This window comes from Gymnogyps californianus, chromosome 1 (genome assembly GCF_018139145.2).
Source record: "Gymnogyps californianus isolate 813 chromosome 1, ASM1813914v2, whole genome shotgun sequence".
Classification (NCBI taxonomy): domain Eukaryota; kingdom Metazoa; phylum Chordata; class Aves; order Accipitriformes; family Cathartidae; genus Gymnogyps; species Gymnogyps californianus.
Window position 1 is genome coordinate 110,595,475 of NC_059471.1, and position 22,949 is coordinate 110,618,423.

At 37.7% G+C, this 22,949-nt stretch overlaps 1 protein-coding gene across 1 annotated transcript in view; it reads left to right on the forward strand.

The window, feature by feature from the left end:
• Positions 1 to 3,531: 3,531 nt before the first annotated feature.
• Positions 3,532 to 22,949, forward strand: part of LIPI (lipase I) — a 60,090-nt gene continuing 40,672 nt past the window's right edge. The window contains exons 1-9 of the mRNA XM_050892744.1: positions 3,532 to 3,604; positions 6,763 to 7,139; positions 8,773 to 8,881; positions 11,437 to 11,538; positions 12,985 to 13,074; positions 14,225 to 14,392; positions 15,984 to 16,076; positions 18,547 to 18,658; positions 19,036 to 19,209. Coding sequence (XP_050748701.1) covers positions 3,556 to 3,604; positions 6,763 to 7,139; positions 8,773 to 8,881; positions 11,437 to 11,538; positions 12,985 to 13,074; positions 14,225 to 14,392; positions 15,984 to 16,076; positions 18,547 to 18,658; positions 19,036 to 19,209 — 1,274 coding nt within the window. The 5' untranslated portion in view covers positions 3,532 to 3,555. The remainder of the gene's footprint in view (positions 3,605 to 6,762; positions 7,140 to 8,772; positions 8,882 to 11,436; positions 11,539 to 12,984; positions 13,075 to 14,224; positions 14,393 to 15,983; positions 16,077 to 18,546; positions 18,659 to 19,035; positions 19,210 to 22,949) is intronic.

The following is a 22,949-nucleotide window of genomic DNA, read 5'->3' on the forward strand; positions in this document are numbered from 1 at the left end:
GGCACTTCTCCCCTTGTGTCTTGAGGCCAGTTAGATCACAAAAGACCTCCAAAATTTCAATATTTTTCTGCATTCCTTCCCGCCATCCGCTCAGCAGTACAAAGTCGTCTGCAAAAGCCATAGTTGTTACACATTTCGAGCAGTATTGGAACCCACATCCTTCCTCCTCCAACTTACACAGCAGGGGGTCCACAGATAAGTTAAATAAAATTGGAGACATTGGATCACCCTGTTTTACACCAGTCCTAATCCCAATGGGATCCGACTGTTCATTCTTCAGGTCAATACGGGTGTATTTAACGCTGAAGATATACCTGCATTATAACCCACTGTTGCATGGTTGCTGCAAATAGGTTTCAAGCACATACACACATTTAACATTCAGTATGTATTTTTCAAGTGTTATTTTACAAAGGAGCACATTTTCAGAAGTCATCCTGATGACATCAATGTGAGGAATATTAGTAAAGAATTTTTTTTTCCCAAGCATAGATGGTGTGCTTTGCCTCAATGCCCATTATTTTCTGAAGGAGTCTTAGTTACTGACTTGTCAAGTCTATTTAGAAAGGGATTATCAGTTTACAGGAATTACAAGCCTCAGTGTAGAATACATAATGACTCTTAAATTTCTTCCAGCCAGTCAGGGTTTTTCCCTTTGTAATCTTTAGAAAGCTTTTTTTCATAGTTAAACATACTGCATTGCAAAAGCCAGGTATGATTTCATCTTGCCTGAAAGGGAGCCGCGCTTTTAAGCTAGCGGTTAGAGAGGAATTTTTCTGGAGAAGTGGCTTGATTCGTAAGAGAAATGAGAATTCTTATGTGAATTGTTATGAGAATGGGATTTCCCACAATTACAAAATCGTTGCGGGTAGAGAGAAGATTAGAAGGGGAAATACATTTACATGTGACCACACTTCAGGATATCAAGTCTTGAGTAAGAATTCAATCTTAATCTTGAAAACTATGCTGTAATGTTTTTTGTTGTTATTTTATCAGAAACTTTTGGGGGTAAACTGAATTGTAAAAGTGCCATTCTGTTACCTGTAAATCACAGTAATCTTGTACTGTAATAAAATGAAGTTTTTGTATATTTTTTTCAACTTGAATACTTGGCCAGTCTTGAGGGGTTTTTAATAGCTGGCAGACTGTGGGCTCCCCCAAAAGCATCAGGGTTCATTCAGGAGGTACAACTCCTACGGTCCTGAGCACTGTGGGACACACTCAGGGCACTGAAAGAGGCAGTGCCGGCATCCTCCACTGGTTAGCATAAGGCACTCGCAGAGCAGGTAACTCTGAATTTCGGTGCGAGAAGTGTATCCTTGTGAGAAAAGCAGCGGACATAACAATATGCAGCGAAGCGGGATGGGCAGTAGCTGCACTTTGAGGGTCTCACATCTGTTTGTGACAGTGTACCTGAAACTCAGAGTTGCCTTGAAGGATTTACCTGACAGTGGGATGTCAGTAGAAACTACAGTGTAAACAGTAACAGTAGTTAAGATTTATGAATTTCTACGTGGCATAAGTGCCACTGATGCTGAACAAAGTCCCCTTGTCATATAACAGAGAGGTGAGTCCAACAAGCACTAGTTCAACATCCTGATTAATACCACAAAACTTTCTGGGTGTTGATTTAGTAAAGGAGTCCTTTCCTGAGACTGATTTCAGAGGGCTTTAAAGCTGTTTCATGGGTCGTTATCAACATGGGTAGCACAGTACTTTATTGACATGTGAGCCGGGCTTACTGGTTTTCAGTTCAAGAGGGAATGTAAAATTTCCTTGCTTTTCCCCATTCATGTGTAAAAGAACAAGTGTGTATTTATTCACAGCTAGTGGCATTAGGTGTATGTAAAGGTACATATGTAAGATTTTCTTCTAAGATCAGGTGATTCGTTCTTGGATAAGTGCGGCAGGTATTTTACTAGGGCTATTACCGGTTCGTTTTCAGTGGTGTTGAGCTCTTCATGCTTTAACTTGTATATGAATGCGTACTGCACACTGAGCGCATGCTGAGGCTGCCTAAGCGGTGGTTGCTTGAGTGCACTAAGTTTTTGTTGTAACAATATATTAAAAAGTAGAGAGGGGAAAGAGCCAAACTGACACTATACCGTTACTTGTTCTAAGTAATATGTAATCTCAGTAGGGCTGTGCTTTTATAATAATAGTTGGACAAAGTGTCAAAGATTTGAGAAGAAGAGGGAATGCAAAGGAATAACAAGAGCTGCCTTAGTGAACTTTACTGAGAATAGGATGACAAATTTGAGAAATGGAAGCAAAAAAGTAATAAAAGGTCACTGGTTAAGCTGAGTCGGTTTTCATATGAGTGGACACACTGCATCTTCTCCTTATGGCTGCATTCAAAGGAGAAAGGACTTTGGAGAGATTTCCTAAAGGCTATCTGCTGCAGGAGCTTGTGTAGCATAGCTTTGTTGAGCTGCTCAGAATCATAAAGCCAGCTGAAGAGACTGATCACTTAAAAGTAAATAATGAAACACACACACCCCCTCCCGTAACTGTTGTGGATGGCAAAGAAGGAGACCTAGACCTTATGTTTAGAAGCACTGTGAAGGATACGCTACGCAAAAAACCATTTCTGGGATGCGTCTCTCTCATATTTGAGTGGTTATGGTTTGTTTTTCTTTCTCCTGCAGTGGAAGTAATTGGGGGCCAGATATAGGCAAACTGAGCATCCAGATGTCTCACTTGAATAACGCAGAGTTTATCTGCCTCTCTGCCTCGCCATGAACTCCAAGAAACTGAAGTTTGTCCTCTTGTATTTACCCAGTGAACTGGTTTGTAAATAAATGAGCTTCACAAAAATAAATGTTTCTTCATCTATTTTGTAGCTGGGGACACAGAGGGAATGAAGTTAAGTTACATACCCAAAACACCCAGCAAGTCAGTGTCTGGGTGAGGTTTGTGGGGCTCTAAGCTCCATCTCTCTCCCACATAAGTGCTTTCACAGACTTCCTCTGAATTTAGATTAGAGAATGACTCCTTGGAAAAAGCTCAGAGTATAATTTTGTGCAAAAATAATCTATGGACATAGAGTTCTCAGAATTATTTTCAAGTTCTTATAGAAAAATGCTTCTGTCACCAGAATGACTTTTTGTTCCAAGTTTCTTTTGCCCATCTCAATGCCTCTAATTGCAGTTGAGTGACACACTTAAAAAAAGACACACGGTTGGTCTCTAATGTGATGTACCTCTAGTTACTCTGCTTCCTAAATTCCATGCATGTAACAGAGTTGTCAGTAATATATAACATCGATTGCTTACGTGTAAATCTGCTGACAGCCGAAGAGAGAGGGAAATAGATTAAAAACCAGTCCCAACCCTTAAAGACCAGAAACCACCCTACCTACTGAAGTCATTCAATAGGAGGAGTCATGAATTGCAGAAGCTTGAATAGAGCTTTGCTTTCTGGTTCCTACTCTATATGTCACTTACTTACTTCATTCGTGACATTCAGTTAGGTTAGAAATCTAGCATACTATAAGGAAATACTCAATTTGCCACTTGTCTGTGGATATTGCGTATTGCTTTTCTCCATTTCCACATGCTGAAATTGTGTTTCTTCATCTGTTTGATATACTGGGTGAAATCAGGTAAGAACCATTAGCTTATTCTTTGTGATGTAATCTCTTGGCTTTATTCAAGCATAAAAAAATGAATATTCCTTCATTTAAATTGGCCAAAAGATTAAACCTTGTGAATTATGCCTAATGGAGCCGACGATTAGTAAAGAGAATTTGATCACTTTGAAACTGAGACGTAGGTTTTCATTTTAAAGTAAACAGAACAAAGCCGGATACTTTATCTCTGGCTGTACTTTGCACAGAGACGTACTCAGGTATGTGCACTTTGTACGAAGTACAGAGGTAATTGTGAAATAGTTTTAACATATTAACATAAGTTTATTTTTATTTCTGATTTGATAGGTTGACAGGTTTTCAAGTTATGCATTACGCTTTAAATAGTAAAATTTAGTTACAAAAAAGTCAGTCTGCACTTAAGATTTTCCCATTTTCAACCACAGAAAATACTTACAATGCTTACAAACGTACACAGAAAAGTTAAAATTATATATTAACTGAGTTAAACTGCATATGTAACAGCCCAACGCCTATGTTTATGTTCTGATTGTACAGAAGAGAGTGTGTGAGGACTCCACAAGCGTGTACAAAGGGCAGCTGGGTATTCCTTCCAGTAAGCAATCAGAAATAAGAGTTTGAAGAACCTCCCCTTAATGACTCCTCGCTAAACAATTCGAAGTATTACATCTATAAATCTATGTATAGTACTTATCTAATTCCACAGTAAAGACATAATCATTTCTTTTTTTCTGTATTTACTTTTCAGAGAATAACTGCTGTCATTTCACAGCCATAAGTAAACAAGTTGTTTCCCTTTGACATTTGCCAGCTAGTAAATAGGTTTGATCAGTTAAAATTATTTCCTTGTAACAGATTTCTCACTTCCATGGACCAGACTGTGTCTCTGTTTTATGTCACTGTCATTCCGTGGGCTTTAGAAGAATTAATTCTTATTTCTACTAATCTAATGATAAGAAATCAGAACATTTAAATGGCTATGGAGGAACACTTCAACAATATCTTAGCATGAATCTTTTATATGTTAGATATGTAGGAGTGAATTATAAGGACCAGTGATTAAACTTGGATTTAAGAACAATATTAGGCAAAAATGAAAGAGTTTCATGTTGTAGCTTTGAACCTGAATAGCAAAAATGTAATCAAGTGGCTGTGTTATTTTAGCTCTGTATATGACATTTGTGTAATAGAATTTATATTCTAGTTTTATCATCATATATCATTATATGAAAACTAGAGATTAAATGTGACACATTCTATTAACATCTCAGTATCATGTCACATGTATGACATTTTACCAGGTTCTCGAATATTATTTTCATTAAATTCAAGGCAACTGCAGCTGAACAGCTCTCAGTTTTAGAACAACTTCTTGGATAAGTCTGAGCAATGAAATGATTTGCCTTGCTGTATCACTGGTTAGTTAATAACCTGTCCAGTAATCTCAGTAAAAGTTACTTAAATTATTGTGTCTAAATGAGAACGGTGATATTTATTTTGAAATACAAGTAATTTAACTTTTCCCACATGTAATAATTGTAGCTGTTGTCATAAGGTGATGATAGGCATGAAACTTTTGTCTGGTTGATTTGAGACAGGAAGTTTCAGGCCATTTCTATCACTCTGTAACTTCAACCCTGCTCCGGTTTGCAAATATCCATTATTTTTTGTGATGTCCAGTCCAGAGGTGATGGATCTAGTTGTTGTAGATACATGGTTTGGCCTAGAGATGATTGGTCTAGTTCCCTGAGTGAATTAGTGTCTTTAGTGTCTTTACCGCATCTTTACTGCACCTTAAGTGCTGTAATTCACATTGTTTAGCTTTGTTTAGATCTGCACTATAGTATCAAATACATTTTTCAGGTACCTTGTAACCCCCTGCACTTGCCCTTCGCGGCTTTATAAACTGGTGAGGGCTCGCTGTCTGTCTCAGAAGTGCAAATGTGGTGGATTTGGTTCTGCCAAACCAGCTGCTTGCTGGGAAAAGGAGAAGAGCTAGAACTGCCTCTCCTATAACTCAAAAATTCTGAGAAATTCAGGTTACTTTTTTTATTATGTTTTAAGGAACTGAGTAGGCACTATTTCTCTTCCTACTTTTGCTTTCTAGAAGTTGACTTGTTTTACAAAGTTGTTAATGACAGAAAAATTGAGAAAGATGCCATGAAATGTCAGACAAAAGCCTTGTGTAAAGTAGCGTAGCCCACTAGAAGTCAAGAGATGGGCTCAAATTGCTTTGTCCGTAAACCAGCTAACACCATAGTGAAGGTGAAGAGGCCATACAGAAGAACTGTGACAGGCGTCGGCATTGTGCCCAGAATCCTGAAGTGGCTTATCCACACAATGTGACCTCAGCAGCCAAAGGATACTTTTAAAGCATTCACTTTTGACATTGACAAGTACACAGGGCAATAGTTAAGTCTTTTTAGACTCTTTTGAAAATCTTCATCCTCTTGTTGATCCTGACTGACCTACAGCTTAACTTTATATACCATAACTGTCCGAGTACAGAAATGCTAAATACTACAGTTTTTCTTGTGCTATTTTGTACATTGACCTTACAGATTCTTATTTTTTCAAACTCAGAACAGGATCCTTTGTTTCTTCTTTCTTTTTTTATTGGTAATGGTGTCCTTACAGTGATCCAAAACTAGGGAAGGGTTCTGGATCATCCCTGTACTGTCAGGCAACTGTTTCTTATTGCTAGATCAAACAATAAGGCCTAAGGATTGGCAGCTTTGCAACCGTTGCTGAAAGAGGAAGAAACAACCACAACTGTTTTCCTGTTATACAACACACACTCATTGTGAAAAAATTCTGAGAACCTACATTTGATGGTTAAGCAAAGGATCTTCTCAACACTGACTACTAATTTGTATTTGTTATGGAGAAAATACATTGTTCAGGAACAATTAAAAAGGTTAATTTTGTATTTGAAGGGCTCAGAGGAGCATAGTGGTATCTGCAGAGTCATTAGTTAAACTGCGGCTCCTCGTTGTTCAGTGCATGTTCTGGCACCTCATTCCAAATGTCTGGAGTGAAGAAAATGGAAGTTCTTCACTTTTAGTGGAAAAAGGTGGCGAGAAAAGTGAAGAGGTGGTATTTCAAGTTGTCTAACTCATCAAATGACTGTCTAACATTTTCATGTTTTTCAGATGAGGAGAAAAAATGTCCTGAATTTACAGATCTTAATATAGGCGATGCTTTGTCTGGAACAGAACTCCAAGTCCAGCTACTGCTATACACAAAGGAAAATCCAAATTGTTCTGAGAGACTCATTGAACACAATGTTACTGCATCTGAATACCTTAATACCTCCAAGAAAATTGTCTTTGTTATTCATGGCTTTAGACCAACGGGATCTCCACCAGCATGGCTAGGTGACATAAAGGAGCTTTTACTGTATTCAGAGGATATTAATCTCGTTATAGTTGATTGGAATCGTGGTGCTACAACTGTGAATTACATCACTGCTGTTGAAAACTGCAGAAAAGTTGCAGAAATACTGAAGAACTATATTGACCAGATGCTGGTAAGGCAGAGAGTTGCATCTGTTCTGAATAAGTTTAAATACCATAGTTTGAGTGGGAGTGGATATTTAAAATATGTTTACAGAGAAGCCCAGTGAACAATATCAAATGACATTTCTTTACTAAAGTATTTACTAACTTTGCATGCAGTTATTACTGCATATCTTTAACTTCACCTGAGTTCTTATTTCCCTTTCACTGAAGTGTGCCGGAGAGTGCATCTGATTTCTTTAGCCAGCTGGAAGTTTTAGGTCTTCTGGAAAGAGTGAATGCACCAGTGGGGAGGTGAAGTGAGAGGTGTTCAAATAGTATACAGCATTAAAATTTTACAAAAGCATTGCACTACTCTTTTTACTATTAAACTACTATAATTAAAGATTTTAAATGAAAAAGAAATCAGACAGATATAAATAGTTGTTCCAAAATGGTATAAACTTCTTGATTCTAGAGGGAGTTGCTGATACAATTGTTGATGCCAGTGGTCTTAACTGGGCTTTAGATTTATTGCTTGATCAAATGAACAAAACATGTTATCATCTCATTTATGCCATTGTTAGATTTATCACTTGATTTTTCTTCTGTTCTCACCACTTCTTTTCCCAGCCATTCTCAGAAATTTTGAATGCTGTGCAGTGGAATTTGAGTAAAAAATGCAGCATTTTGAGAAAGGCTGAGGTGAAAGAAGAGAAAGCCTATCAGAATCTGTCCTCTGGGACTAGATATAGTGATAACACTTTGTAATTATGACAGTAAATCTATTGTTATGGAATAGAAAAATGAAATAGGACTATAAGAACAGTCTCCAATCCAGAGTGGGTTAAAGAGGTGTATTTTGCAAATTTCTTGATGCAGATTTTTGGTTAATTGCTGATTACAGATCTGGCTGGCAAAGCAATGACAGCAGGGCATGCTTGGGCTGATCTTGTTGTGCGAGTCATCAAAGTGATGGTGGTGGGGTATGTTGTGTCCCACAGCTGTCAGTTTCATACTTGCAGGCTGTCGTGAGGCCTTTGTTAATTCATTTTAAGACACATTAATATGTCAGATTCCACATATCATCTCATCACTTTGCAGAGGTTCCAACAGGTCTGCTGACACTGTGTCAGAGTTCTTCAGTAGGTCTTTTTTTTTTTAAATACTGCCTGCTTTGTAGAATGGGCATCTTAAGGCTTTCCTGCAGGTATGCATTTGGCACCGTTATCCAGCTGTTCTGTGGCATAAGTCTTTGTTAATGGTATTATGTTTTTAATTTATTTTGTTGGAAGGATAAGGCAGGGGGGGATTTTTTTTTTCCCTAGTTCATAGTTTTGGTTCATCTTTCTTGTATCTGATAAATGTCTTCCTCTTCCCTCCCCTGCTCCCCTTCTAACTAGTGTGACATTTTGGAATAAATGTGACTCAAGCTTCCTTTTTACATTTTTCTAGTCAAAGAATTTCATAATTACTGCACTGTTTAACTAGTAGAGAATGGCAAACTGAAAAGAACTTTGTAATTTCCATTTGTTTTTAAAGTTAGAAAGTTAGAGGTATAACTTAGAGTACTGACAAAAAGTGAAAACTAAATCAGTCTACTGATATCTGTTCAGTTAACCGTGTGTGTGGTTGTGGCTTTGGTTTTTTTTTTTTTCCTGATAGGTGGATGGAGCTTCTCTTGACTCTATGTACATGATTGGAGTTAGTCTTGGGGCTCATATAGCTGGTTTTGTTGGCCAGAAGTATAATGGCAAACTTGGCAGAATTACAGGTAAGGCTTTTACTCCCCATACATGTATTCTAATGTACCTTGTATTGTTGTCATAGCTGCGAATCACATAGATGCTAGCACTGAAATATCGACAAATGAGAACTGACTATTTAGTAACATACACAAGGAAAAATGTATCCCTGATAAAAGTTCAGAAAATTGTGAAAGTCTGCCTTCAGGACATAAATTATAGCTGAAATTTTCCAACCTGTTTACCTCTAGTCTCTCAAATGAAAATTGAGTGCTACATCCAAATGCCACTTAAGTTAAATGATATGCTACCTGAGTTTCTGTCTAGTTGACAGAGCAAGTCAGGTTCCTCTGAAGGGAAGTTCAAAAGCTCTTGGTCAGATCACAGGAATCAGGCACAAGGATTCAGTTTCAGTTTGAGGTATCTGAATGTGGTGTAGGCTTTAGTATGTTGAGCTGTCTCATACAGGGAGCTTAGATCAGGTGTGTAACCTGTGTATGGATACCACAAATTTTACCTCATACTTGTTGCATTGCCATCTGCAGGGGTGGTGCATACAATGAACACTGGAGTACCCTCATGTGGGTACATCTTTCAGGACTGCCCGAAGTTTAGGATTAACTTTTAGTTAATGCTGGTTCCTAGGGCAGAATCCACAGTGCTGATTTGAGTGCACAGGCTCTGGATACTTCTTGTGGTGAAAGAGCAAAACTTACTGCAGCTAGCGTGTTGAGAAGGAAGCTGACTAAGCTAACTATCAGAAAAGGTGCTAAGGGGAGGAGAGACTGCTGGATCCTGATAGTGTTTAGGATTTAAGAGAGCAGCTGCTTTCAGACTGAAAGGAGGCAGTTACCTCTCCATGAGATTCATTGCTCCAAACCCTCTCTTCAGAGTACTTCAGTAATTTTTTTCCCAAGATGTAAAAGGAGCCAGTAGCCAGCCTTAAGGAAGGGAATTAGAGACTCCTCCCCATTTTGCACAGTAATCTGAAAGTCAGGGCATTTTCTAAGAGTGTGATAGAAACTCCAGCTATATTCCTTTGGTTAAGAATACGCATTTCCACTTCACACAATTCCCTGGAGTTTGTTGGCATCACTGGTTGGGGACAGTCTTGATTGCAACTCTAGGCTAGCAGGTCTGTGTCCTCTCTGTACAATAACTGGGAGCTAGTAGATCCATGTAATTTCTGAACTCAGATGCTCACAGGTAAATGGGATTATATGAAATGTTTCAATCACCTTCTTATAATTACAGATATGGATGAATAAAGGCAAAGACTGAGTAGTCCAAACACACAAGGCTCATAACCTCTTATGTAACTGTTTTGATACTTTTTCTTTCAAACAACTAGAGCCAGTGGCCCAAACTGATGTTGGAAAAATGAGATTTTTTAAAAAAAGAAAAAGATATTTTCTTCTTCACTGTTTGGAGGTTTCGGAAATATAAAACTAAGTAGTGGACCAAAACAATGACCTTTGTCACCTGGGGTACTATGAATGTGAATTCCTGGCATTCTATGATCCTCCATGGTAGTTTGGGTCTTGGTTATCTTGATCTTGAGAGAGAACCTTCCTAGACTAGATCTTAGAGCACATCTGCCAGTTAAATCATAATACAAATTTGGGTAATCTAAGGTCATACACTGTTCTTGTCTCTCAGTCAGTAAGAATGTAATTAGGAGTCATTTAAGTGCAGGAATATGTTTTGCCTTGACAGTTGTATTTTTCATCTTGACTGCTTTTTCTTTTCCCCTCTTTGTCTGTGCTTTTGTTGTCAAGAAAATAGGAGCAGAACAAACCTCAGCTAACAATTTCGCTTTCCTGTGAAGGACAGAAATTACCATCTTGAAAATTATCAGGCTTCAGAGCTGCACAATAGTAATTCCCTATCCCTAAAATGAATGAGAATACACAGTGTTTATACTTCAAATACTTTGCCACCCGAATCCCCTCCTCCTTGATATAAAGTGCTTTTTGTGGATCTCAGTTGGAATCTCTTTTGTCATAGCTGAGTTTTGATTTGAGTATAAGATTTCCAAACCTTTCTTCAGGTGAAAATGTCGTCGAAAACTAGTGTTTCACTTAGTTGTGTATAACAATTGTTTTTCTATAAGTAATTTCAACACCAACTGACAAAATGATTGAGGCACGTTTGAAATATTGTCTCCATCCAAGATGTCTTAGTCTTGTGTTCTGGCTTTGAAAGTAGTTATATTGTGCGTTTCATTTTTATGAAGTACATAATAGGTATGGTATTTTCTGGGGAAAAGGACAAAATTAATTCTCCTGGTTTGATCCCTAATGCTGTTGGCTTATAATTCATCTGGAGAACTGGGAGATGAGCACAACTAATTAGGGAGAGAGAGAAATTCAAAGATATGGGTTGATCAGTCTTGTGGTAGGAAGCCTTGCTTTGCTTAGCAAGTTGAAGAATGGAAACTTGAGAAGAATTGTGCTGGTTTTTATTTTTATTATTATCCCAGGAAAATGAAGAGTCATTGATGAATAATGCTCAAATGTTGGTCTTTTATATATCTGTAGAAACAGACCCCAGGATTTGTAATGCTAGTGTTATTTTCATTTAGGTCTTGATCCAGCGGGCCCTTCGTTCACTCGACAACCACCAGAGGGGAGACTGGATCGTACTGATGCACAATTTGTTGATGTAATCCATTCAGATACTGATGGTAATGACATAGCCTTAACTTTCCTATTTCAACTTGAGGAAAGGCAGGAAAGCAAAAGAGAAGGGATAAGCTATTTCATTAACATCCAAATAGTGCTGCAGAAGTATATTTTGTGTTATCAGGTGGATTCCTGTGCTGTTGCTTTCTAACCATGTCTATACTTTTGAAATCATACTGTATGTTGTTATGCCTATTCATCAAGAAATTGAAACTCAACTTTGCTAATGACTTAGGCAATGATGGGCTGTTCTGTTCAGTTCTGACATGAGTAGCATGTTATTGAGTGAGTGAAGTTTCATGACTGAACCTGAAAATATTGAAATAACTTTTATGTCCAACAGCTAACTGAAGGCATATGTAGATAACCATATAGTCATGCGTCCATTTAATGTCATGCAAAAGTAGCGATTACACCACTGTCATTTGTGTCTTGTTTGTTATAGTGTATTCCTTCTGAAAACTAAAAAAACAAGTCTCCATATTGAGTAAAGCGTGCCTATTGCATTAATTTATGATACTGCTATTTCCAAAATAGTTTAGCATTAACATTCTTTTGCTGTGCTAGTGTGTATGAACATAGAGGTTGTAAGCATGTGATTATCACTGAATTAGTCCCTTCTGAGACAGCCAGTCTCAGCTGTATCATGTTAGTACACTGTAGATCCACTGCTTAAAATTCTAAATCATGTTACTGTAAGGTTAAAATGAAGACCATTGTAAAGTCTGCTTCATCCATGCTGTAATCTAGTTTAATTTTTTTCTCAAAACCATAAGTAAACCTTTCAAACCTACCACACATGTCTCATTATTTGTGTAGTTTCGTATCAGTTTCTTTAATAATATTAAAAATTAAGCATTTTACTATACAAATTTATATGTGAAGCTGTAAAATACCAATTTTTGTAATGTTCCAATTATGTGAATAAAGATAATGTGTGGTAAAAGGAAGGTAGGTCAGATTGAGCTAAATCTTACTCATGGTCTTTTATAGGACAGATACAGATTTTTCTACCTTGATATACTGCTCATATTAGTGTAGCTCAGAATCTGATGTCATGTGCAAAAAATGGAAAATCTTACTCTAATGAAAATTACGTTGGGAAAGAATTTTGGTTGCTGGAAAGAACATGAATTTCATAAATTTCTTTGTGCAAATAATGTCTCAGCTGCAGCACTGAATAGTTGCTTCTGTTCTTTCCTTTTTCTGTTGTGGCAGTAGGAATCTTACACAAATTTGTATACATTTGCGTACAGCATTTTACATGTGTATAATTTTGTTAAAAAGAAAAAAAGCCATAGATTTTAACTCATAACATGACTTCCATTTACAGAACAAGCAAAAATTTTCTTTAAGACCTCCATGTTATTTTGTAATGAATGTAATGATAAATAATTGACTGCATAATTCTGTTTATGGTTTTTTGATTCATTATGTTTTTACTTTAGCACTAGGTTTCAAGAAGCCTTTAGGAACCATTGATTTCTATCCAAATGGAGGAATGGATCAGCCTGGATGTCCACAAACAGTATTCAGTGGTAAATAAAAATGTGTTCAATTAATGAGAAAAGAGTTTGAGATGAAATCAAAAAAGGTTAAACTGAATTCAATGGACACTGCACATATTCGGTAATATGGGAGCTAAGAGCATTGTATTCTTTCGTTTCCATCCCCACTCAGCAAATGAGAAATAACAAAGACATTTAACATATTTTTTTTAAATGAAGGTCTTCCTATAAGCATACATATTCCACCATACCATTATTATTGGTATGATGGAATTATATTATTACATTACATATACCATCTGCATATAGTGATCATTATTTTTCTGTGTTTATATATGGCTAGGCATGGGGGAAGATGTTTGTGTCCAAGTGGTTTGGACAGGATCACTTGCATATGACATGGAAGGCAAGGCTTTCAAGTCTTCACTGTGTCTTAGGTTCCTCCTGGTTGGCAATGATGAACTAGGTTTTGGACAGGTCTTTTAGGCTCTAGGATGAAAACAGTTTTACGACATGATCTTTTGCCGCAGAATTTTCCTTATTTCAGCCTCCATAAATCTTAGGCAAGGTTGCTGCCCATTGTTTTTCTTTGCTCTTTTTGGATATGTTTATGTCTGTCTGTGTTTGTATTACTAATCTGCACAGTGCTGCTATGAATTAGAACTGCTGCAAAAGCCCAAGGCTTCCACTTGTGTGTCTGTGACTACGGGAGAATCCCTTAAGACTCAGGATCATCTTCATCTGTACAATTCTCATAGTCTGTTTTGCTAGGAGAGGAAGGAATTTATTACCCCCCAAAAATAGAGAGAAGAATCTCTGAAGTATTCCTCATGATAATTTTTCTGCCAAAATGTTCTGCACTGGATGCAACAAGGCAAATTTTAACTCAGACTCATGCTTTATAACACAAATTCTGTAAATTTGATAGGACTTAGTAGACTATTTCTTGCATATAAAATCCTGTAGACTTTTCTCTGTACCTGTAATATTCAAAACAGTCTTCAATTTCTTCTTCTTGTGTGTGTGCATCCTTTTTTTGCACTTGGTGGTCAACTAACCAGAGAATAAAAGCATGGCTAAGAACGACTCAAGTAAATGGGATTACTTTGATAACAACTTTTCTTTCACAAAGAAAAATGATTACATATTCTTTGTATATTTTGGTTTTGCTTTCCTGAAGGACTTCAGTATTTTAAGTGTGACCATCAAAGATCTGTCTTCCTCTTCTTATCCTCTTTGAAAAGAAGGTGCAACATAATAACGTATCCTTGTGACTCTTACCTGGATTACAAGAGAGGAAAATGTGTTGACTGTGAAGCTTTCCAGCCAATGTCCTGTCCAGTACTGGGTAAGCATTATGGTATCTGTTCTGGGCTGGGTGAGATTTTCTGGGAAATCCAGACTAGCTCTTTCTGGGGCTACTCCAGATATCTGTGGTATCATGCTAAGGGATCTGTAGAGATTGATTGTGTGCAGAGCTGCATACTGTTTAAAGTAGTTTAAAGTTTATGGCTTTGTCTGCTTTATAGTTATCTCTGTTAGACAGAGGTGCTGAATGTTCCTAATCTTTGATTATTATGCTTTCCAGTCTGAAATGGATTCACAGTGTATTTCTTCTCTACAGAGAAACTGCTTCTACTTAGTCGATCACTTTAGGCACACATAGTGTGTTATCATCCCTAGAGTACCTGTGGTTTTTATTTAAGAGTAATAATGTTTATAGCAACTTCATGGTTTCTCTGGCTCTTCTTTTGGAATCAAACTCTTATTTGGAGAGGGTTTTAGTTGTTTGGGGGTTTATTGCTTTTAGAGAGGATCTGGGGACAGTTTGAAAAGAACTACAATAGTGTGAACATTTCCTAGTTGGCAGGGTTTTCTTAAGAATGAAATTTTAAAAATATTTAATTAGAAGTTTAACTTTAAATTCATACCTGGTCTTTTTTACGTCCTTATATTAGGTTGTACACCCTATATTAGTTAGATCAGGTTTGAAGAAAATGCATAGATAAACAGATATGTATGCTATTTTATGATAAACCCCAACCATAACGGGACCTTATAGCAGGGCAGGAAGACTCCAGGACTTCCCCAGTGTGGTCATTAGCCATGCCTGATGCGCTTACACAGAATGCCCGAGCTAGAGGTGGAGAAATATTTGACCAGTCAGCTGCCACCTTTTCTTTTTTTTTCAAACCTATAAGGAAATGGCAGGCAGCTGAATCTGGGAACGGAGAAGAGAAGCAGCATCCTTATACTGCAAGCTTTCCTGCTTGCTGCTTTGCAGTGTCAGCTCTGCAGCCTGGAACTAGCCCTTGTTGTCCAGTTTAGGTAAAGAAATCAAGAGGGAGAGAATAGGATCAGCTGTTTTAGAAACAAGGACTGTTATCAAGCCCCAAAGACAATAAGCATAGAATTGTATAAACCAAAAGTTCTTTCTACATTACATCCATAAGCTTAGGAGGTTTACAGAGTATCTAACATTTTATTAAATAATATCCACAATTATAGACTAAAGAGTTTAAAAATATTTACTTCAATGATTCAAAAAAGAAAGGAAGAAATTTTACCTAATGTGAAGCTGTTTTGTAACTGTTCTCTGCAAATATGTGGGCTACTTGTTTGGGTTTGTTTTTATTACCTCTGCAGGAGTTTATAAGCACTATTTTTTAGAGTTAGTACTCTAGACTAAACAGATTCCAACTATTACATTATGACAATTTTAGTGATACTAATATATTAGAAGAATGAAATACTTGCATACTACATTCCATTATACTCAGGGGATTCCTGCATTTTCCAAGTCAATTTACTTTCTCAGAGAATATTTAAGAAAATTAAAGCCAAATCTGTCACTTTGGGTGAGATTCTTTTGTGTAATTATATGTGTATCATGATTTTGCTAAATGTCTGAAATGAAATATTTAAACTTTGGATTTCAGGTTATTATGCTGATAGATGGAAAAGACTGTTAATCCCAAAGAGCTCACCAACAAAAGCTTATGTTGATACCTCGGACCAAGACCCATTCTGCAGTGAGTGGCTGAATAACAGACTCTTTATGAAATGTTATGGCTGTTAGTTGTTAGCTGATCTGGGGTGAAAGCATGTTAGAAGTAGAAAGTTATTGTTAGCTGCTGTGTAAAATGGTGCAATAAGCCATGAGCTAAGTGTCAGTTCACAGACTGGAGGAAGAAGAACGATTGTGGCAGAAGAGTAAGCAATATGTGAACTGAGAAACAAATGTGACTTTAAAAGTAATGGGATGGACTGCCAAGAGGAAGAAGGAAGCCAGAAAATGAGAATCAAGTGACAGGGGAAAAGCTGGACTGAGAGAACCTGCTTAGATGGGATCATTGCTGCCATTTTCAGAGAGCAAAAATGGGAAGCAAGACTGCCCTGGGTGGGGGACAAAAAAGAGACACCTCTATGTTCCACCCCAGGAGGAGAGCACCCCACAGTCAACTAAAGCTACTCCAGCTTTTAAAAGTCCATGTCTCCCTAGGAGTAAAACAGTGGAGGGAAAACTTAGCTGACTGTTTCAGGGTTATACTCTATGGAAATGAATTCTCATGGCATGGGCTTTAGCTGCAACAGTTTAGATATCCACCTATCCATGTAGAGGTCCAGTGTAGATTCTCATTCAATTTCTGTTTTTATTAAGAGACTTTACCACCACAAGCAAATGTTAGCACACTCTTCTAATTGGTTATGTTTAAGGTTCTTTGATTTGGGGTATGGGGATAGGCTTACAGGGAATTCAAATGAAATAAAGTTTTCCCATTAGCTTTTTCCATCATCTTGGCAAGTTTTGTGACCAGGGACTGAGTATCTCTTTTTATAGTGGTAATCATGCTTACTTACATGACTGTTTCTTCCAAAGGGCCAAGGAGAGGTTAACAAAGATGTGATGGATTTTACATAAAGTAACTCCTATTCCCAGTGGTCTTTCAGCTCCACCCAAACCTGCTACCACTGTTCTCCCCTGCTCCTCTCTGCTTGGGCTTTGCTCTTCCACGCTTTCAAGGCTGCACAGGCTGCTAGGTCTGTCTCCTCATTCATTCTTCTGGCAGAAAAATACGGCTTTGCTTTCACTCTCACACAAATTAAAATCTGGGCATTCATCAAAAATCCAACCAGGCAGAATCCTGATGATGGAAAGAGTACATTGCAGAAGGAAAAGATTATGTATAGTATTCTGGGACAGGGGTGGTAGAAGACAGAAAAGAGGGGGAGAAATATTACCAAACATAGGAGGAGGCACATGGAGAGGAATAAGAAACATTGTAATGACAGCATAAATTTAAGGGAAAATATGCAAAGTCAAGAAGAAAAATGAGTCTACTACACCAGTCTGAAAAAGAAGGTATTTATTAACTAAAGCTTATTTTAATTCTTAGTTATTTGAAAACATGAGGAAATAGAAATAAACAAGAGGTCTTAAAACTAAGTGAAACTGTAAACCTGAGCAGGACAAGTTTTTCATATGAGGTGAGGCTTGGCCTTTTAGGAGAGAACGTTAAAAAGCAACATGCCCCCCCCCCCCCAAAAAAAAAAACCCGTTTAAATTGACTTCCTTACTTTGGGAGTAGTAAAGTTGTTTCCTCTGGGTAGCCATAGCACGGTTACAATATTGGTGATGGTTACAGAAGTGCAGTAGAAGGCCAGGTCAGGGTTTCCGAGGGCACAGCGGAGCAGGTCAGCTCCGTGCCAGTGCATGGAGGGTGCCAGCCGCAGGTACCCAGCCTGTTTTCCTGAGGCCGTGGGCCCTCCAGGTGAGGGGGAGAGGGAGCTGGAGCACGGGAAAGCAATTAGATCCCTCTCCTCTTCCTCAGTCTTCCCCATGCAGTTTTTCTAGTATGCACACAGAGATTTTGGCAGGTTGACTTCTCTGAGGGAAGGGTGCTTGGAGGACCTGTACTGCTGCACCTGCTCAGGCTGGGCAAGCAAGGCATGGGAATAATGTCTGTCTTCAGCTTTTACCACCTGATTAATCTGCTCACCTAGCTAAGTGCCCACTTCGCCTATACATAAAGCTTGTGCCAATGCTGTGCCTCCCCTCTCCCTGCCAATGTACCTCAGCTGTTTTCCGGACATGTCACTTTTGTGGGTAATGTGATAGTGTTGCTACACTAATAGCTCAAATATCCCCTCTTTGCAGAGCTTGCCAAAACCTGAAGGTGCTAGTTAGGACTTGATTTTGCATTTTTCCCTTAGGCAGGTCAAAGTCTTCATGCTAATTCTGATGGTAGCTTTCTGATGCAAATCCTTTCCATGTAAGAACTGGAGGAAATGATACACTAATTACACAGAACTCCAAGTAGCCATTTGGTAGAAGCTAATTTGTGTCAATAGCCTTCTTATTCTGCTTTGAGCTGGTAACTTGGAAGCAAAGAGTCACTACTCCTATCATCAACCAGTGAATATTTTAACAGGGTGATAACAACAGCTGTATCCTGTTGAGGTCATTCTTTGAATCTTAGCGTTTCTTATTTCTTTTTGCAGTGTATAACTACTTACTGGATATTACTACCTGGAATAAAAGCATTAGGAGAGGTTTCATTAAAGTTAAAATAACAGATTATGCTGGAAACACAGTAGAATCAGAGATGAATAGGTATGTTGTGCTTTGTTTCCAAATCTTTTTTATCACTTTATAGGACTAATTTTCTAAGTTTCCTAAACCTTTTAACTTGTTAACTTGTAAGAAGTCAAAAATGTGTCATGAGGTTGTTAAGACTTGGCCATGGCTCCTTTTCCTGGATATGGCTCAGCGTTAGAGGCAATTTTCCTCACATTGAAATGATCCTCTCTCCATTTATGAACTAGCCCAGGTCCTTGCATGGTACTGGTTTGAATCCAGTTCTAGGTGTTCTTGTTCTGAATGCCCAGTCGATACATCTTACAAGATTTCTGATCTTAATAATAATGCTTAGCAATAATGAATATTACTCAGCTAACAAAACCCTAACTAGAAATAATATTTTTCTTTAGTGAAGCTTCAACATTTCAGCAATATAAAAGAGTCAAAATACTAACTGGATTTTACCGAGACCTTGACAAAATATCAAAAATTTCCTTGACCTTTTCTACGAAGACTTTAATAGGCCCAAAACACAAGCTTAGGATTCTCCAGATGAGGCTGAAATCTCTTAATAATCCAGAAAGGTAAGTGTTTGTCACATATCAAATTTGTGTATCAACTAAACTGCTCAGGATGCTTCCTCAGAAACGTGTATTTCCGTCTATTGATTTTTTTAATCGCATGTTCCTAAATGCATGAATATCCTTCTCATCCTACCTAGGATCAAATTTATCATGTGGAAGATCTGCTCTGAACATTAACATTTGGTGCACAGCACCCTTGTACATGTAGATGTCACGCATGCTGCTTGTTACAGCAGGCTGCTGCTGCTGTCTCGTCAGAATGGGTTGTCAAGGACCACTTATGTGGACTAGCCTGACTTACACCTGCATGGTTAAGTCCTCTTCCAGAAGATAAATTTTATTAAGCACTTTTCTGATTTTAATCATGTACCTGTACACAGCTTTTCACACTCAGATGTGAAATGGAGCACTTCAGCTACTTGTGTGACTGGAATAGGGTTTTGGTCTTGTTGCTGAAGGTAAAGACATTCCAAGACCAAAACACAGTCTATGCTTGCCTACACTTAAAATGAAATCATCTGCATTTTTTGATAATTAAGTGTCATTACCAAGCTTTTGTTAATTATTTCTGGTTTTAAATACTTCAGCAGGATTGCCACTTGTTAATTTTTTAGATCTCCAGAGTTACTTGTACAAGAGCACTAGCAATTAAATTTTACATTTGCATCTTGTGAAAATAACATATTACATGGAATAGGTAAGAAATATCCAGGAGTAGCAAGAGTACTTTATTTTAGAGTTGTTACGTTTATTTGCTTCATATGAATGGCAGATTCAACAAAGTCAGAATTTAAAATAAAACCTAATGATGGTTATCAAATACTAACGAGTGGGAATAATATTACAGTACGAGTAAGTCTTAAGTCAGTATATTTTGTTAACTTGAGAAATAACATTTAAGGCTTTCTAATTTGGTATATGATAATAGTCTAGTAGGAACTGGGTATGGTACTTTGTAAAAATTATGAAACCTTGTTAAATCAATCTACTATTTCATATTTACTGGTAAAGAGGAGGAGAGGGGTGGGAGAGACTTAGGAAGAAACAGAACACTCAGTAATCAAAATAGTACCCCAGAATGTATATACATTAGACTTTATTAACTTGTTGAAGCCAATAAGTCTCAAGCTCTCAGGTGAACTGGCATGATTTTATTTAAAAGCATTTGGTGATGAGAGATAGTCAAAGCTCTAAATCATATTGCAATTTTTTTTCTCAACCCAATGGTGATAAATCAGAAGATACATTTCATGCAAGCCTATCAGCATTCAGGACTTTTTCAGATAAAGATCTAACAAATAAGGAAGATTTTCAGTGAACAGCCCTTATTAGTTTTGAGTTTTCATTCCTGTACTCTGGCTCTTGTTAGTTTTAAAGTAAGATGCACTTGATTTGCTTTAATATAGGTTCCACTAAAGTCCTTCGTACGGAGCCTCATCAGATGGCAGTCATATAGGCACATTAGATGCTTTTAGATAGCAATGGAAAATAGTGTATTGAATCAGCATGTGAAGGTAATTTAAATGCAGATGTTACAACACTGTTGGTTGGTATAGTTACATAACTGCTCGTTGTAATTATAACTACCTATATTTACCTTATTTAGTTACATCTAATTACGACAATTACTTGAATACAGGATAATCAACTAGAAACTACATTAAAAATATTTAAATTATTCATATAACAAAGTAGTAGGTAAAAACCAGGGGACAGGTGCAGGAATAAAAGACAATAGGAGTCTCAGCCTCCCCAGAACTGGGTTAATAGCAGACAGTGAGAGTTTGGGGAATATCACTGACAATTGTCTACTGGGCTGGTCCATTATTCACGCAGATGGTGTGTGAATGTGGGAGTGCTAAAAGGTACATATAATTTTCAGACTCTTCTTCTGGTCTCTGAGATAAATTGTTCCTGCTCACCCATAAAACCAGAAAGCTTTCCTAACTTGTGCGTGTCCAGCTGTCAGTTCTCTCAAAATGCTTTTGAACCTGTCAGTCAATTCAAACTCGACTGATGGGGAAGGTGAATGTCTCAAAGATACTTAGCCCAGCCACCTTTGTTGTTTTTAACCAAAACAAGAACAGGAGTAATAAAAAAGACGACCTTATTAATACCTCTACTGAGCAAGAGAGTGTGTCATGCCCTTGCTTTTTAGTAGACAGCAGAGAAGCCACACGGGGGGAGGGATTGTCAAAGTCTCACCTAACAAAAAAATTATTTGTTTTTTGTCCCTTGTCGGTGAACTGGAGAACATGCTCCTCGCTCAGGGCTGCTCTCCCGTAAGGCATTCCTGGTGCTTAATAATCACAAGCTTAGATGGATTGCACTTCAAATGAGATACAATACGTTGGAAACCGTATGTTTTTATTTCTAGTATTCATCGTTATATCTGAGTATTGTGTCTCCTGTGGTTAGATAGAGCCCTTCCCGGGTGACGACGGCTGTTGGGGAACTGGCTATGCTAACATATTGTGCTGCTGTGTTGCAAATACTGTTGCAAGTGTGCTAAAATACAGCATCATATTGTTACGTGAGATATTGAATTCTTGTGAATTCTATTGAATTCTTTCACAGTCTTTTATAAGGACTTTTAAAATGCTGGCAATTTCTGTGGGTTTATGTCTTTTTTTCTCCCTCTACAAAAATAATATAATAGTAAACCACTAAATTCAAATCAAACCAAATTGTGGATGAAGGACTGGATGAAATTCTGTGCTTTGAGTTATACAGAATACTAGAATTTGTCTTGATCTTCTTAGACTTAAAATCTACTGTCTTACCTTTGTGGGGACCTTAAAAGGCCTCAAATCCTTGTATAGAAATGTGAGAGTCCTTTCACATACAGACGGGTAGAGCCTTGACTGGTTGGAAGTCTCACACTAATGGGCAACAACAGAAGTGCCTGGCAGGATGTTCTTTCTCAGGCTTTGTCCTTTAGCTGTTTCACTGTACGCTACCTCCCAGTCAGAGGTGGTTTGTGTTGTATAGCCACATCTGTGACTTCAGAGCAATATAGAAGATAATTTTAAATAAAATAAGTATCATAGCTTGTATGCCCTTAGAGGTGCCATCAGGGGGTATGCTAGTCATTTGCCTGTTCAAACCAGCTCTCACCGTCTATCTATAGTAGCGCATGAAGGGCAGAGCTATGACCTGCCTCTACCCTAAAAGGCAAAGCATCTATGTTGACCTCAAAAAGTAAGCTTGTGTGTGTGTGTGTGACTCCCTTTGTGACCTCTCTATGTGTTTGTGTAGTATTATGCAGTGCTGAGTGTTCTAGGTGTTTAGATGACAAATCACTCTCTTGTGTGAAACTTTCTTATGCATGCTATCATTGCAACTGAAAGAGCTAGAAGATATTATGATGTGGTTTTCTACTTTCCTCTGTGGAATGAAAGCAGAGAAACTTTTGTACCTAGGGAACTCAAAATAAATTATTCAGGCCCAGTGTTAACAGGAATTGGGCTGTTCTTGGACCGTTGTTCTAAAGAATTAATTTGAATGCAGATTAATAGCTTTAATGGATGAAATATTGCATCTTCATATTTCAGACTAATGTGATACACTTCTTACTTATGCCACTTTGCACCATCCAGCTGACGTCCTGGTTGTTGTTCACAGTCTGGCAAAACTACTGTAGTGATGCGTAAAATAGGGTTTAAACTTAGACAAGAAGACATTTCTTCTTGTCCTGAGTACTGTCTCTGAGAGGTGGTAAATACTAGAGGTTTAATATT